Consider the following 17,396-nt stretch of genomic DNA (forward strand, 5'->3'; position numbering starts at 1 on the left):
AAACTAGTATACATACGATTTAAACATAAAGCCAACGTCAGGAATTCAACGGGAGATGGGTTTGAACCCCTGTCCCAGTCGCCAAAGCCACATATATGTTTACAAATGTACATCTTTCTTCCCAAGCGACAACACACTGTACTGATAGTTACAGCAACGTACAAGCATATATGTCTATATAACTGTTGCTGATTGTGTCGCACCCAACCTATTGTTCAATAATAGATAAAGGTGTATACTTGCCGGTTGGTTTTCCATATTTGTAGGTAGATCCAGTGCAAATTTGCCTATATCTCGAGCACTTAAAGCATCGCTTGCATGTTGACGAGTCAATATACATATAACTCATATACAAATATTGATTATCGCAGCGATGGTAATTGCCCATATAAAAAAATTAAATCAACATATACGTGTGTGTTGGTTATATGAAAGTATATTATACAGGTATGCAGACCTATATATACCCATATCTATATGAAACTGACTTTCGTGCATGTACATCTACAATATAATGTCAACACACATATGTATTATCTTTAGCAATATACCGATACCCAGTATGTATGCTATATGTTAGGTTCTGAGTATAATATAGGAAAACATATCAATGTAGGCCATCACCTTTATCTTAATAGAATAGATCTATCCAGTATACGTATGTACCCGTCATTGTTTTACTTACCGTTATTCCTCTGTAAGCTACAGTCGTTGACATATAATATCAGCTTGAACAATGGTAAAGGAATATAGTCGTTTGTCACGTGATTTTGTCAGGTGGATTATATAGGTCTGCGTTCTTCCATATCTGTTGTCAGACATCACGTGGTGTATTTATACACATACATATCAAAATACAATCTCACTTTATCGGGCATAATATGTCTCTGTACAGTTAGGTCTGTTTTTATCACAAAGTATATACATGTATCTTGTGTTAATTCAGTCTAACCCCTTGTTGACAAGAAAGGGTAGATAGCATACATTTATATAGTTTGTTGAAAATTAAGCATGCGCTATTTTAATTGTCTTCCACCACATGTGGTATGCATAATATGTATATCTGTGTGTCGCGCGTGGGAACTTTCGTCAGTAACTGTCCAACGGTCGGTGGTTTAACTCGGTGACGCCATATACCGGTATAATATACGTATGTATGCTTGGATACTGTGTTAAACAAATTTACCCAAATAAGTCCAAAGATAAATGAATAAATAAATAAACGAACTGTAACCCTGCAAGCAATTAATGCATGCATACCTGTGCATGAGAATAAATTTTCATTAAGTTCATTAATTTTAAGTACATATACTTTTAATAATTAGAGAGAGAGATGTATTTATTTGATTGGTGTTTTATGCAGTGCTCAGGAATATTTCACTTATTGCATGGCGGTCAGCATTATTGTGGGAGGAAACGGGGAAGAGTCCGGGGAATAACCCAGAGAATTAAAGTGAATTTTAAATCATTGGCGACATATTTAAAATTGTTTCTTTATACAGTGTAATTAAAAATTTGGCTGCAGCGAGAAAAAAAATGGTAGGGCTATAATATATATATAATCTGATAATTTAACAGAAAGTCTGTGCCGTCAGAATGTACTTCTGAGTGACGCTAGAGGCAGCGTAGCCGAATGCTTAGGGTGCTAGCGGAGCTCAATGACTCAGGAGCCTCTCACCAATGTGGTCAGTGCGAGTCCTAATGCAGCCCGTGCTGGCTTCCTCTACGGTTGTCAGTGATATAAGGTCCTGTACGCCAGCGGATGGTCCTTGGTTTTCCCCAGGCTCTGTCGGATTTCCTCCCACAATAATGCTGGCGTCACCTTAGTATAAATGAAACATTCTTGAGTGTGGCGTAAAACACCAGTGAAATAAAAATAAATAAACAAACCAGTAAACGTGTAGGGGCCTACAGTGTACGTACGTGTAAACCAGTTTTATCGAGGCTGTGTAACAAAATTTTCAAGGTACCTCTGTGTAACACGACCCCATATATATATATATATATATATATATAAATTGCATGCAATTATAAAATAAGCGCATATTGGTAAAAGAGATGAGGTGATCTTGGATGATTGCAAACCGTATTGTTAACCTTCCCACGTGCGACCGGAGATGAAACCAGCATGATGCTCTGGCTAGAATAAGACACAGTGTTTATTTATTTATTTGATTGGTGTTTTACGCCGTACTCAAGTATTTTTCACTTATACGATGGCGACCAGCATTACGGTGGGAGGAAACCGGGCAGAGCCCGGGGGAAGCCCACGACCATCCGCAGGTTGCTGCAGGACCTTCCCACGTACGGCCGAAGAGGAAGCCAGCATGAGCTGGACTTGAACTCACAGCGACCGCATTGATGAGAGACTCCTGGGTCATTGCGTTGCGCTAGCGCGCTAACCAACTGAGCCAAGGAGGCCCCCCCCCCCCCCAAGACACAGTACATGCACGATGAAGGAATACATGTATTTTTTTTTACATATTAAAATATATTTCACATATGTAAATGTTTTTCTCGCTAGACATGGTTTATTTGTCACATTTCTCGTTCACAATGTTTGTTTTCAATGATTCCGATCGCTTGATACTGCTGTTTGCTTAATCTTTCATTTATCCTACAAATTTTTCCTATTTTTTTCCCATTTTCCTGCAATTCAAAATTTAAACTTTGATGTAATTAATGTTTATTTTGGGAATGAAACAGTAAAAATTCTAGTTAACTTAAGGCCAGTCTATGACAGTTTGAACTTTTTGGGTCGTAAAGAATTTATAACATTGAGTTTTTAAAGTTTGTCTGAAGTCAAAAAAAAAACGACTCGGCTGAAGTTGGACCTTGAAGGCCACCCTTTCTGTCAGAAGTTGTCTCCCCTGATTGGCCTGGGTTTGTCATAGCATATGATAATCCTATAGAGGATCACGACAACGACATCGGCAACCGATGCATAATGACAATAATTGTCAAGCGGCTGAGTAGGTTTGAGTCTGCTGTAGACACCGGTTTTCTTTTTTTTGTTTTTTGCCCGCAATTGTGTAAAACTACAGTTAGTTCACGGTCATTTTTTGGACATGTCAGTTGTCACCCTTGTGGTTTAATTCAACAACAACACCATGGTAAAACAGTAATACCAGTACAGACTTTATGCTAACCTGTGACAGTACCGGTATATTCGTAGGGCATCGTAATATTAGCAAAGATTTTTAGGACGGCAGTGGTCAGAATTTGTTGCTAATCTAATCTAATCTAATCTAATCTGATTTAAAAGCATTGCTGTAGTTTAAAATCATCTCAACTTGGTTAGCATGACCCTGGAGCCTCCGACCGTATGTGAAAGGTCTTCCGGCAACCTGCAGATAGTCGTGGGTTTCCCTCGTGCTCTGCCCGGTTTCTTCACACCTTATTGCTAATCGCCGTCCTACAAGTGGAATATTCTTGAGTACGGCGTAAAACACCAATCAAATCTTTGACGTTATATCAATACCGGTCTGTCAACATCTGAATACTACCATCTTCAGTTGTCTTAAGGTTTACCGAATTGTCCTTTCTTTTAAGATAAATGACCAAGGATGTGTTCCATGGGCAAGCTGTGCATTTCCTGAACTGAGGTGCACAGTCATGGGAAAGTTCTTCAGCAAACCCAAGAAGAACAAATACAGGTATGTGTGCCAGGCAGGTGTGCCAGACAGATACCGGTAAACATATAGCCCAAGCTATATGTTCGACAATTGAGGACAACTGCACTAAAAACACAAAAAAACAACTCGAACCCTACCTTATTTTTTGCTATCCACTGATTCCCTGAATCGAACAAACTGTAAACATGTCAAAGCTGGCATCGGTAGATCATATTTCTACATTAATCCAGCCATTTAACTTTTTAATCAGACAACTCAGACCAGTGTCCACCATGTTTGGATTTCCACTTCGAGCAGGGTAATGGGCAGTGAAAATTTTATCCCAGGCAACAGTCTCTTTACAGGGCATGCAGTTCTGAGCACTTGTTCTGAATTTGTGCCTTTCATTCACTATGACACAAAAGATGTAGGTTCAAAACCCACCTTGAACAGGGAATCTGTAGATCTCTCATTGTTTGTGATGCCTTGATGACAATAAGCTTTGATCCACACTCCTGTTTGTGCAGTCTAATGTTCCTGGTCATCCACAAATATGGTGTACAGATAGCATAGGAAAGTCTGTCAGCATCCTGTGGATGGTCGTGAATTTCCCCCATGCTCTGCCTGGTTTTCCCCACCACAATGCTATTGTATAGATAAAATGGTATGTTCTTTTGTCAGTAGTAGGGAGGTGGGGTTGTCCGGAGGAGACATGGGTGTGGCAGAGTCCCATCTCACAGGCAGCTCCCCATCGGCGACAGAGTTTCACCCTCACATCCATGAGGACGCAGTCACAGCAGTTGCTGCTGTTAGGCCAGGAGTCTGCTTATCAGGAAGTAAAGATAAGGTACACGTACATGTATTATTTGGGTCTCACCTGCCACAATTAAAAGATTGAGGGAAAAGTTAAACAAGTATAATGAATGTGCAGATAAAACCCTTCCTTAATACTTTGTGTACTTTGCTAGTCTTTAAGATGCACTTTTTAGGACAGATTTGTAGGGAAAATACAGTTTATCCTGTTTCATCCATCGTGTTGGTGTCATGCATGTATTAGTGAATTAATTGAGGGGTAAGACATCAAACGCGCTATAAATCAAGCCTGGAAGTATTTTTTAAGGTGCTGCAGGACATAAAGAGCAAATCTTCCAGCTATTCACGTTGTTAAAAAAGTTACAATGTTAAGAAAGTTACAGTGTTAAAAAGTTATATTGTTACTGTAATACATCGAAGATTTGCCGTGTTTTGAACAGTTATCAAAATACTACTGTTCTGGTACTTATTTTAATGCTTGCTAATGACTGATTTATGTTGATCTGCAGGCTGTAATCCTTTATGACTTCAATTCCCATCAAGAACTACAAAGGTGGTTAGGCCACGAGAAGGAAGTGACCAAGGTAAGTCAGGTTTGTATGGCAACCTTGTTCCCCTCTATATTGTTACCATTGTCAGTGAATGTCATCTGACTAGGAGACTTCATCTCATCGTATTCAAAGTTTCCTGACTGGCCCCAGTGGCTCATAGATCCAGGGTCAATCCAAGGTACAGTCACGACAAAGACCTTAAAAGAGGAAGTTGTAGCTTCATTGCTTCATTCACAGCCTGAAGGGAATAGTGCATTGACTGGTTGACCCGTATCTGTATAATAGCTCGGGTGGGGCGCCTTACTTGCTTTAGGTAAATCATCTTATTGAAGAGGCACTAGATAAAAGAGCAGTGGAAATCCATCTTGCAACAGGGAGACAGATTACATGTACATGCACACTTTGGACTCCTCATATGACTGAAAAATTGTAAAGTACAGTATTAAACCTTAAGCATTCACGCTCACTCACTCAAAGTTTCTTCAGGCATGAAATTCATGAGCACAGAATCATGCATTAGAGCAAAATTTTTCTGTTATCAGATAGACCCAGGCTCATGTGTCAGTCCTATCACTTTGAAGAAAATTCACATTTGGTCCAAATATTTCAGCTTCCTCACATAGGCAGTTAGTCTATTTAGAATTCAGGAATTTGTGGTTTGTGAGCCTGCACGGCATAGTGGTTAGCATGCTAGCTCAGAACAATGACTCAGGAGCCTCTCACTTATGCAGTTGCTGTGAGTTAAGTCCAGATCATGCTGTCTTACTCTCTGAGCTGAGTCCAAGTAAATTATTTTTGAGTACGATCTAACACACCATTTAGATAAACAAATAAACAGACTCAGGAGATGTGTGATCCTCAGTATAAATTACAAAGTACCTGTGATTAATTTTTCATAATGTTTGCGTGATGAATTCGTTTATTTTATTTTTATTTACGCCATACTCAAGAGTATTTCACATACATGTATGTGGCAGTGGCCATCATTATGACGAAACCACAAAACCAGGCAGATCCTTGTGGAAAAGAGTAATCCACAAGTTAGTGGTAGACCTTCCCACATATGAACGGAGAGGCAGTCGGCATGACTTGGACTCACACCGACGGCATCCGTGAATTTGTTCGTAATATGATTATTAACAGTAAGAAAGCACATGTAATGTCATTTAAAGTATGTTTTTTGTTTTGTAGGTGTTGTATGGCTCGTTGTCTGACCGGGTGTTCAGCGCATCACGTGACACGTCTATTCAAGTTTGGTCCCTGGGGTCAAAGGAGAGTCTGAGAAGTTTCACAGGACACAGCCTTGTGGTGACGTCTATTGATCTCAGTCCAGGTAAATAGTTAGGTGCTTCTTCAAATCATTGACCATGTATGTAAATTTTTTCTGCTTTTTATCTAGTTCAAGTAAACAGTTAATACCTCTTCATATGGTCGTGGATTTCCCCCACGCTCTAACTGGTTTCCTCTCACCATAATGCTGGCCCCATCGTATAAGTGAAATATTCTTGAGTGCGGCATAACACACCATTCAAATAAGTAAATCAAACTCACATCTTCAGTCACGTCCATGCTTGTAAATATTACTGCCTTATATCTTAGCCCCTGTAAATGCTACTTCTGGTCTGATTATTGTATTTCACCTAATGTTTTGGCTTTTTTCAGGTGACCAGTTTTGCTTGATTCTAGGTGATTTGTCCACCTTATAGGCTGGGTAACTAAAGAGTTTTTTGTAATGTTTGATTAATTTGTTACTAGAAAAACATAAGTGTTGACATATGAAGTATGATTTTAAGGCCTTTGTGTGTTTATGAAAGTGCATTTTTAAGTATGACACTTTAGGTGAAATTCAGTACCACTGCTTTACGCCTTAGTTCAGGTACATGTAAATGGTTAAATGCTCTTGTCCAGATCTTAGTCTAAGTCTCATGTAGGTATTAAAATGGTACTACTTTTGATCTTTTGTCAAGTAAATTTTACATCTTTACACCTTTCAAAAATAGTTAAGGGAACTGCTACTTCGTAGATCTTTTACTTACATTTTCCAGAGATAGATATCAGTTCAGGTAATGCGACTTCATTGCATCCTACACTATACCATTTAAATACATTAAAAAAAAAGCTAGGTCTTCAGATCTTTATTTGGACATGTCAGGTAACTGTGACTTCTTTTGAGCTTCGTTCATGTACCTTACCAAATGTTTAGAGATTAGTTCTCGTAAATGGCACATGTTTGGATTAATGTATTAATTTGATTGGTGTTACTTTGTACTCAAGAATATTTCATGTACCCTCATTCTTCAACCTTTTCAACCACCACTGCGACCAATATTTTGAACCATTCTGAGAGAGCTATGGGGTGGAGAAGAATTCTTTGCACCGTTTAATGAAGCTTGCATCTTTAGTGATACAAACAAACCATTTTTGGCATCATTTACGTGATAATTATATGCATAAAGCTCCACTGGAAAAAGTGTTTTAGTTGTGAAAAAGGTTGAAGATTTGCAGTAAGTATGCCCTTTCAGAAGCATATATAGGCTTCAAAATGATACTTTTTATGCCTGTGCTTTAGTTTTTCTGGTAACAAATTGATCAGACTTTACCAAAAACTCTTTAATGACTCTATAAGATGAATGTTTCAGCTAGAATCAAGCAAAATGTGTCACTTGGAAAATGGTGAAGTTTAGGTAAAATACAACGTATCATGGCAGCCAGCATTATGGATGGAAAACAAATAGGCAGGAACTAGTTAAACCCAGGAACATGGGCAGGTTGCTGACATACTTATTTCTTTAGATCTTAATGCAGGTAGTCATTTTTAGACATCTGTATATGGTAGCTGATACAGCAGTATGTTGGATTGTACATTTTCATGTAACACTTTAATATACAAGAAATAAATGTGTAACAGTATAAAGCGTATCAGTACAATCTTGACCTCCTTTCGATATTTTCAGACGAGAAGCAACTGATATCGGGCTCACGGGATAACTCTGTCAGACTCTGGGATGTGGAAGCTTGTCAGCAGATACGACAGAACTGCATCTCACGTAACCTGGTCAGTCGTGCTCTTACCTTCATTCCTCAACCTTTTCGCTCGCCATGATACGGCTGAAATATTGCCAATGTGACATTCAGCCATAATCATTCATTCAACCTTTTCGCATTTGAAAGGGCAAGTTTCAGTGTGATTTAAGCTCCTTTTTTGATTTGACTCTGGAAACAAAGCTACATGTACATTGGTTGCCTTGGCCGAAAATGAGCCAAGTCTTGGCGCTTCACAGAAAGCACTATAATTTTGATAATCTACAAATAAGAATTACTTCTGTATAGACTTGAGTAAGCACATTTGAAAAGTTGAAGAATCCTGAAAGCCTTGTTGTCTGCGCAGTCAGCCATAACATACATGTACATGTAGAAGTGTCACTGTTGCATATGCCTTATGGACTGTAGTGAGCGCAGTGTACTAGTCAGGCTACATCAGGCTTTCAGTTTCTCTAATGTTGTGGGGGTAGGCTTTCGTAGCGCATGCTGGCTTCCTCATGCTGGCCGTAGGTGGGAAGGTCTATCAGCAACCTGCAGATGGTCATGCGTTTTCCGCGGGCTCTGCCCGGTTTCCTCCCACCATAATGCTGGCTCCTATTGTATAAGTGAAATATTCTTGAGTACGGTGTAAAAACACCAATAAAATAGATAAATAAATAAATAAACCTAATATTGTGCTTCCTATGGCCTCGTAAGAAACACACGAATGCATGGATAACTGCTTCACATTTCAGGTGAACACGGTAAAGTGGGTTCCTGGCTCTGACCTAGTAGTGCAAGGTGGAGAAGACAAGGAAGTCAGGTATGAGTTTGTAACTAGAATTTATATAATTTTGGAGGAAGTGCAGTCCAGAGTTTTGTTATGTCATTCAAAATTACTTCTCAAAAACACCTAAAAGGGGAAAAAATCAGACAGAAACAAATTAAATTCAGCCTTTTTTATATATATTTAAAACCATGAATAGTTTTTCACCCTGAGTTTTAGTTCCTGTTGAAAACCCCATAAAAGAATGTACATGCATGTAGATTTTGCAGCTTTCATTTTCCTGTTTGAATCATTTTAGAGTTGTGAATGGAACCTTCTAATTGTCTGTTGTCTTAAAATCTTTTCTCACAAAAAAGTGAAATAAGGACCCTTGAAAAAGCATAACCTGCAAGCTGAAACTGCAAATCACGGGGGGCGTTGGGGGGTAGGGGACTCTATGGACTAGTGGTTAGTGTGCTAGCACACCAGAAAAAGCCAGGAGCCTTTCAGCAGTGCGATCACTGTGAGTGTCCAGATCATGTACGCTTCCTGTCCAGTCATGTGTGTAGGAAGGTCTGCCAGCAACCTGAGGATACTCTTGGAGTTCCACAATTTCTTCTCACCATTTTGCTGGTCGCCGTCATATAACAGAAATATTCTTGACTCAAGCATATACCGGCAGTCATGTAATTACAGTTTAAATACTGAATAAAATGTGTCTTGTTTTCAGAGTGTTTGATACCCGTACAATGGAAGTGGCCTTCTGTTTTCCCCGTAAGCAGTATATCCAGATGTGCAGTGATGTCAGCATTGACGGGCAGTACTGTCTGACGTGTAGTAACGGGTTTGGGGGCAGCGGATGTGAGGCAACAGTAGGTGTGATAAATACATGTAGCCCTATATATCCTTGATTAATCCCATTTTCTGTTTGGCAGTTTTTGAGGATTTCACAGCTCCATCTTGGCTGGGACCTTGCTGATATTATTATAAGAAAAGACAACACAACAAATGTATATATGCATTGATATAGGATACAACACCATCCACATAAACTTTCAAAAGCAAACCCTCTTTTTTTTTGATGTTACATAACAGAGATATTGCAATTCAAAGTAAGCAAATCTGGCCACTTTGAGAAATCAGAAGCGCCACCATGGTGTCAAGTTCATCCACTCAGGTGGAAGTTATTTCTATAACCAAAAATGCAACTGTTTCTGTTGACATCACCTGGAACTTTTTTTGCCTTTTAGCGGTAAGAAAGGTAAGGTATGAGTGATGCAGCGCCATATTTCCACTTTCTCTAACATGATAGATCCCATCATGCCATGGCTTCATAAGAATTCCTTCCAGTCCCGATAGCTCAGCTGGTAGAGCGTCCATAGGATGGTAGATCCAGGGTCAATCCTGGCGTGGGTCACACCTAAGACCTTGAAAGAGAAATTTGCAACTTCCTCGCTTGGCGGTCAACATTATCATGATAGTGCGACGACTGGGTGAATTACATTACCAGGTTCAATCCTGGGTCGGGTCACCACATAGACTTTGAAAGAGGAAGTTGTAACTTCCTTGCTTGGCGTTCAGCATTAAGGGCACAATGCAACGACTTGGTTGACCCGTATCAGTATGATGGCTCAGGTAGGGCGGCTTACTTTCCTTCGTTAAGTCGTCTCGATAAAAGACTAGATAAAAGAGCAGTGGAAATCTGTCTTGCAACAAGGAGGCACATTACATGCACTCTTTGGACTCCTTCATTGTCATATGACTGAAAAATTGTTAAGTACGACGTTAAACTCCAGGCACTCACTCGCTCACTCGCTCATAAGAATTCCAGATTGGATTTAAAGGGTTAACAAATTTGACAGAACAAAATGCTGCCTCCGTTTACGCGGGTTTTCACCTTTCTCAAGAAATGTTAACGTTAATTCATTTGTTGTCTTTTATTTCGGAGTTCACCTCTTTGCGCTCTTGTGTCTTCTTCATGAAGTTCTGTGGATATGACTTTAATAATTTCCTCCAATATTATGTGTCACCTGTGGGAGAGTTCACCAGTTATTTACCAAAGGTCAGTGGTTTAGCACTGACGCTCTAGTTTCCTTCACCCATAACCCTGTTTGCCATCCTGTAAGATAAAAAAAGAATTCTTGAGTATGACATTAAGCAATGATCAAATAAGTTAAATTACTCACCATCTAATATGTAAATAACACAATATGCAACTAGATAACAATCTTCTTTGTGTGTTGGTCAAATTCAGCTCTGGCTGTGACTTTAAAGTCAACAGGCTTGTCAGGTACCAAGCGAAGTTTTGTGGTTTATTCTTGGTCACTTCAGTTCCCTCCACCCATAATCCTATTTGCTGTCATGTACATCACCAATTAATAATAATAATTAGTAATCAAATTAATAAATATCAATGAAAGTTTCTCGAGTATGACGTTATACACCAGTCAAATCAATCTTGTATTGTTACAGCTGTGGGATCTACGGACAAGGAGCCTAGTATCAGAGTACAGAGGTCACACGGAGGCTGTTGAGGGCTGTGCTTTTCTCCCCCACAGGGATGGCAAGTTACTGGTGACCAGCTCTCGGGACTGCAGTGTGAGAATCTGGGATCGCAGTACTAAGGGTAAGGGGTGCCCAGCGTGTGGGAATGAAGGGTTGTGTCAGGTCTGCAAGGGTCACACAGAGGCTGTTAAGGACTGTGCTTTTCTCGCCCACAGGGATTGCAAGTTACTAGTGACCAGCTTCCGAGACTGCAGTGTGAGAATCTGGGGTCACAGTACTAAGGGTAAGGGGTGCCCAAACGGGTGGGAATGAAGGTTGTGTCAGTCTGCAGGACAGAGGCTGTTAAGGGCTTTCCTTTTCTCCCCCACAGAGATGACAAATTACTAGTGACCATCTCCCGGGACTGGAGTGTGACAATCTGGGATCACAGTACCAAGGGTGAGGATGTCCGTGGGCTGGGGTTGTGTCAGTGGACGGGGGTCACAAACAGGTTGTTGAGGGCTGTGCTTTTCTCCCGCAACAGGGATGTCAAGTTATTAGTGACCAGCTCATGGGACTGGAGTGTGACAATCTGGGATTGCAGTAGTAAGGGTATTAAGAGTGCCCATAGAGTGAGCATGGGGTTTGTGTGAGTGTACAGAACTCACACAGATGATGTTGTGGGCTATGCCTTTCTCCCCCCACAGGATGTCAAGTTATTAGTGACCATCTCATGGGACTGGAGTGTGACAATCTGGATTGCAGTAGTAAGGGTATTAAGAGTGCCCATGGAGTGGGCATGGGGTTTGTGTGAGGGTACAGAACTCACACACATGATGTTGTGGGCTATGCCTTTCTCCCCCACAGGGATGTCAAGTTATTAGTGACCAGCTCATGGGACCTGGAGTGTGACAATCTGGGACTGCAGTAGTAAGGGTATTAAGAGTGCCCATGTAGTGGGCATGGGGTTTGTGTGAGGGTACAGAACTCACACCACATGATGTTGTGGGCTATGCCTTTCTCCCCCACAAGGATGTCAAGTTATTAGTGACCAGCTCATGGGACTGGAGTGTGACAGTCTGGGACTGCAGTAGTAAGGGTATTAAGAGTGCCTATGGAGTGGGCATGAGGTTTGTGTGAGGGTACAGAACTCACACAGATGATGTTGTGGGCTATGCCTTTCTCCCCACAGGGATGTCAAGTTATTAGTGACCAGGCTCATGGGACTGGAGTGTGACAATCTGGGACTGCAGTAGTTAAGGGTATTAAGAGTGCCCATGGAGTGGGCATGGGGTTTGTGTGAGGGTACAGAACTCACACAGATGATGTTGTGGGCTATGCCTTTCTTCCCCAAAGGGAGGTCATGTTACTTGTGGCTGGCTGTCGAAAAGAATGCTCATGAGGTAGGCTTGGGAACTGTGAGAGGTACAGAGGTCACACAAAGGTTGTTGAGGACTGCGCTTTTCTCCTCCACAGGGATGGCACAATTGGCCAGCTCACAGTGCTACAGTGAGAATCTGGGTTGTACAAGTTTTATGGACCATTAGCCCCTGTACTTTATAGCATTTCCAGTATATTATCACTTCAAAATTTCGGTCTCTTCTAGCACAGCAGAAACTTTTTGAAAGTGAGCCGCTTTTTTGTGACACATTTAGTTTCTCATATCACACTTTATTTTAAGAAGTCTTCGTCCTTGAAAGAGTTAGAAATGGTTGTGTACATGTCTATGGACCATCAACAACAAAGCCTGGTGGCAACGTCAGTTGTTCTCTTTCCACAATGGCGCACTTTTCTTAGGGCTTGGGGTTGTTTAAAAAAAATTTTGACCTTGAAAGATACGGCACTAAGTTAAGGTTATGTTTTTCCCGATGATTCTGTTTCAGAGTGTGTGGGTAATTTATTTGTGAGTGGCTCTGGTCCGCTGACATCGGTGGCTCCCTGCAGTGATGGCAGGTAGGATATATACATATACATAGTGTAAATATTTAAAGCATTATTTCATATTCATGAGTACGGCGTAATACACCAGTCGAATAAATAAATAAATCAAACATTATTTCAGCCATGTTATGGTAGTTACGTATTTGTAGTGCCGTTTCCTTGGAGTTTCATGCCAAAAACACCAGATGTGACTTCCCGCTCAGTCAGCGACCAGTGCTTGGCCTGCCTCCTTATGCTGGTCTTCAGTTATAAAATATAGTAATAGTTATCCTATCATAACATTTCATTAACACTACAAAAATGAATGAATGATTGATTATGGCTTAACGCCACATCGGCAATATTTCAGCCAGTACGTGGCGAAAACACTACAAAGCGAACTTGACATGTCAAAACAGGCGTTCCTTCAGCAGCCCTCAAGAATAATGGTTGACCGATTTGCAAAACAACATTGCTTGATTTAAAGCACCTCAATAAAATGAGGACATTCTTCAACACATACCACAAAAAACAAAGAAAGTAGTGCAATAAAGTAAGAAATAAGGACGGATTCTTTCAAAGAGAAGCAGTCAACAATTGTCATTGATGACGGAAAGACGCAGTGAATGTTCTAGGCGAATGAATTAAAATCCATACCCGAATCCTGTACCGTGCTACATGTAGCTCGTAAATTGTCGGTGCACATCTAATGTTTCGATCTTCCTCAAAACGATGAGCATATGAGTATATCTGATCCTGTTAAGATGCGGCTCTTGCATAACCCTGATAGATACATTTTTTCTTTTTTTTTTGTTAATATTTTCTTTAATGTATTAATATTTTTTATTCATTCATTCCGTGCTTAGCATCGTATTGAAGAACATTTCACTCATGATACAGCAGTTAAGTTTTTGTTCGAGGGAAATAAGTTTGCCTCTGTTAATCATACTTTGATAAGGCACTGTCAGTCAGTTAGACGAATAAGGTTTGGAGAAAGGCCGAATAACTGTACTTTCCTGGATAAGAAAGTACAAGGTTGGAAGCGCCGAGGACTTTGTTATCCAGGAATGTACAGTTCTGAGTTCTTTCTTCCATTTAAACGGTTGCATTAGTATTATATAATAGACGATTTCTGTGTTTAGCAGTGGGAGGGAGTGGGGATACAAGTGCGCAGATAGCACGTGAGCTATGTTTTAGCTCTAATTCTTTATGTACATGTATGGTGATCTGACCAATATATGCTTGAATGGACAATTCAGGTGCAGGTGGTTAAATCTTTTCCTTGACCACTAGATCTATATAAGAGACCTGGTCGCTCATGTGTCTGGTCGCTCAAAGTTCGTATCATGTCCGATTCGGAGAGCAATGGTATTTTCATAACCCAGTCCTACTTAAACGTGTTTGTAGCAACGTAACAACGTGGAATATAAATACGTAGCATGGTTGATCTTTCGTGGCAATGTTACATGAAGTTTTAGTGCAACAGCGTTAGAGCTTTCAGTCTCTGGCGTCCAGTCGGCTGTACTCAATATAGATTACTAATGGGTGTGTAAGATTATGAACACTGACGCGGCCTATGATTAGTTACGCGGGAAAGTAAATCTGAATGCGTTGAAGCTTACAGATAATCTAGGGAAGTCAGATAGTAGATTATACAATCTCTGTCACATTGACACAACCAGGCCTCGAGATACCCATGTTCGTAATGAGAATGCCGCAGATTAGACCCAACTCTTCGCCTTGCTGTTGACATTTGTGTCTAAAAGGATTGATGAAGGTACTCTGCCTTTTCTCACACTGACAACATTTGGTGTATTTAAAATGAAGGCGAAGAATGAAACTGTTGGAAAATGCATTTCACGTTCATCAGAAACGAATGGACCCTTCATATATAACATATTTCCCTTCGGTTAGACAAAGGACTGACCGCTTCGGGAGGCGCCCTAAGAGCTTAAAAGAGGAAGCTCTAACTTTCTGGCTCGGCGTTCAGTATTAAGGGGATAGTGCAACAACAACTGGTTGACCCCTATTAGTATAATGGCTCGGGGGAGGCGGCTTCCTTGCCTTCGGTAAGTCGTCTCAGTGAAGCAGCACTAGATAAAAGATCAGTGGAAATCCGTTCTGCAACAAAGAGGCAGATTGCATGCACTCTAAGGACTTCGTCGTCATAGGACTGAAACATTGTGAAGTACGACGTTAAACCCCAAGCACTCACTCACAAAGGATTGACGTCACAACAAACGTTTCATTTCGTTTCAAAGAAGGTTGCATGGTCTTTCCGGATAGCTCATGTTGTAATGTTTTAGATCCTTGTGTTCGTGAGTTCGAATCCCGCTCTACTGCATATGAGTTGAAGGCGCATTCAGGCGGTACAAGTCCTCATCCATCACCACACAAACCACAAACCTGCAAACGTGGATTCTTTAAAAATAATCCACTGCGCAGACAATATCGTGACATCACAGCAAACGTGTAAGCAGTAGAGTGCCTACTCCGGTAGAACAAGGGGCAGCGATCGGTTCGTCTTACACGAAAAAAGTATAAGACGTATTATCTAATTTGCCAGACTACGCAAATTTTTCTTGACTACGGTTTTCTGAAAAGCGTAACGTCACAACAAACGTTTAATTGGAAGAAATGTCTGTTATAAAGTAAATCATTAATCGTGATTTATTTCGTTTTTTTCTTCGGTTTCAGCATATGTGTTGGCAGTTTCAACTTAGGAATTCAACTTCTTCATCTGAATGAAGATGACATTCTCTGTCACAGAGCACAGTTTTGATGAATTCCTCCTGTGCCTTTTTCATGGACATAATTAATCGACACTGCAACTGTTGAATGGATATGACCGCGTGAAATACGTCCTCTTTTTTTGCCGTCCATCTTCCCGTCTATTTGTGTCCTTTATTGGCCCTGGTTTTCCACCCACATTTTTTGACAGTTGTATTTTTTGTGTACATGTATTTTGTTTGGCATATTTTGCTTAATATCACATTGAAAACTGTGGTAGAATCTCTTGTAGTTTTTGTGTACATGTATTTTGTTTGGCATATTTTGCTTAATATCACATTGAAAACTGTGGTAGAATCTCTTGGCAATTCATCAGTACCTATGTTTTATCACAATAAACTCTCTTTTCCAACATAAAACATCCGCGTCTTCGTGTTATGTATATTTGTTTATTTATTGCATTTTATGCTGAATAATTTTTCACATCACAGTGTATTTATTTCTCAGATTCTCTCAGTTTTGTTTAACACTATTGTCAATAATTTTTCACTCATACCATGTACACTATAGCTGTCGTTTTTGTTTAGAGAAATCAGAGTGCTCGGGTTAAGCCAGGTAAAGAAAGTTGTGACGTAGGAATACACACAACGTATCGGTGGAAGACAAGTGGTCTTCAATGGACGTGTACAAACTGCCACAGGAGCCTTTTATTGTGAGCAAGGCCCTACGCACTCGTACCTTGTGTATCCTAGCAATTGAACAGCATGGGTCTTAATCACTCGGCCAGGTCACCAGGCTTCCTACATGTTTACTGGATGAAATGATGCGCTCGTTCGAGTAACGGGATGGTATCTCCGGTACTCATTTTTTGAGGTTGACATTTTTTTCTGGTACATGTAGACCTACATGTATGTAGGGTAGTGAGTTCCTCCGGGCATTGACTGATTTTTACCTCCGCTTGACTGATTTTTACCTCCGCTTGATTTGTTTTTACCTCCGCTTGACAGGTTTCGGTCAACGCGTGACCGGTTTCCCTCATTGTGTAATCGATTTCTCTACTGTGTGTCAGGTTTCCTTTTTCGTGCTCTCGGTTTTCCTTACCCATATACCTGACCCTCGATTGTATGATATAATTGACATTGTATAAATTATCTGGAATTTTATACGTTCTACTCTTCATTCGGATTATACCATGGTGAAATTTAGGCCTATCTACTGATGGATTATAGATTAGATTATAGATTTAAGCCTATAATCTGAAAATCAAACACGTTATCGGATTTTGCTCAATTATCGCAGAAGTTTCCCAGAAGTTTGCTTCCTTTGGCCGATGAAACCGAATCTTCGACCGTTATTTTAAAAGCAATGTGCTTTCTTAATCAAATATCGGAAATATATAGCTACCCATCAAAAAACAGACATGCGCACGGATATTGGGTTAGACTTGTCGGGATATTCGGCTCAGTCAAAATGTTTTATATCATCTGAAACAAAACG

The 17,396-nt window shown here is 40.3% G+C and overlaps 1 protein-coding gene across 2 annotated transcripts; it reads left to right on the plus strand.

The window, feature by feature from the left end:
• Nucleotides 1-3,497: 3,497 nt before the first annotated feature.
• Nucleotides 3,498-16,167, plus strand: LOC135480636 (WD repeat-containing protein 31-like). Of its 2 annotated transcripts, none has more exons than XM_064760528.1 (10): nt 3,498-3,656; nt 4,296-4,461; nt 4,937-5,011; nt 6,170-6,311; nt 7,933-8,033; nt 8,755-8,822; nt 9,496-9,637; nt 11,238-11,391; nt 13,133-13,202; nt 15,867-16,167. In XM_064760528.1, the coding sequence occupies exons 1-10, from the start codon at nt 3,616-3,618 to the stop codon at nt 15,949-15,951; spliced, it is 1,044 nt and encodes a 347-aa protein (XP_064616598.1). In that variant the 5' UTR covers nt 3,498-3,615; the 3' UTR covers nt 15,952-16,167. The 2 variants fall into 2 exon arrangements, with proteins under 2 accessions (XP_064616598.1, XP_064616599.1); XM_064760529.1 differs by having other exon boundaries at nt 3,499-3,656; nt 4,299-4,461.
• The last annotated feature ends 1,229 nt before the right edge of the window (nt 16,168-17,396 follow it).

The sequence above is a fragment of the Liolophura sinensis genome, chromosome 13 (genome assembly GCF_032854445.1).
Source record: "Liolophura sinensis isolate JHLJ2023 chromosome 13, CUHK_Ljap_v2, whole genome shotgun sequence".
Classification (NCBI taxonomy): Eukaryota; Metazoa; Mollusca; class Polyplacophora; order Chitonida; family Chitonidae; genus Liolophura; species Liolophura sinensis.

What these genes read in the sequence shown, in the direction of transcription:
- LOC135480636 (XM_064760528.1), top strand. Translation starts at nt 3,616, where the DNA reads ATGGGAAAGTTCTTCAGCAAACCCAAGAAGAACAAATACAG. An exon ending in GTCTATTGATCTCAGTCCAG is followed by an intron (nt 6,312 to 7,932) that starts GTAAATAGTTAG and finishes CGATATTTTCAG; the next exon opens with ACGAGAAGCAACTGATATCG. An exon ending in GGAGAAGACAAGGAAGTCAG is followed by an intron (nt 8,823 to 9,495) that starts GTATGAGTTTGT and finishes TCTTGTTTTCAG; the next exon opens with AGTGTTTGATACCCGTACAA.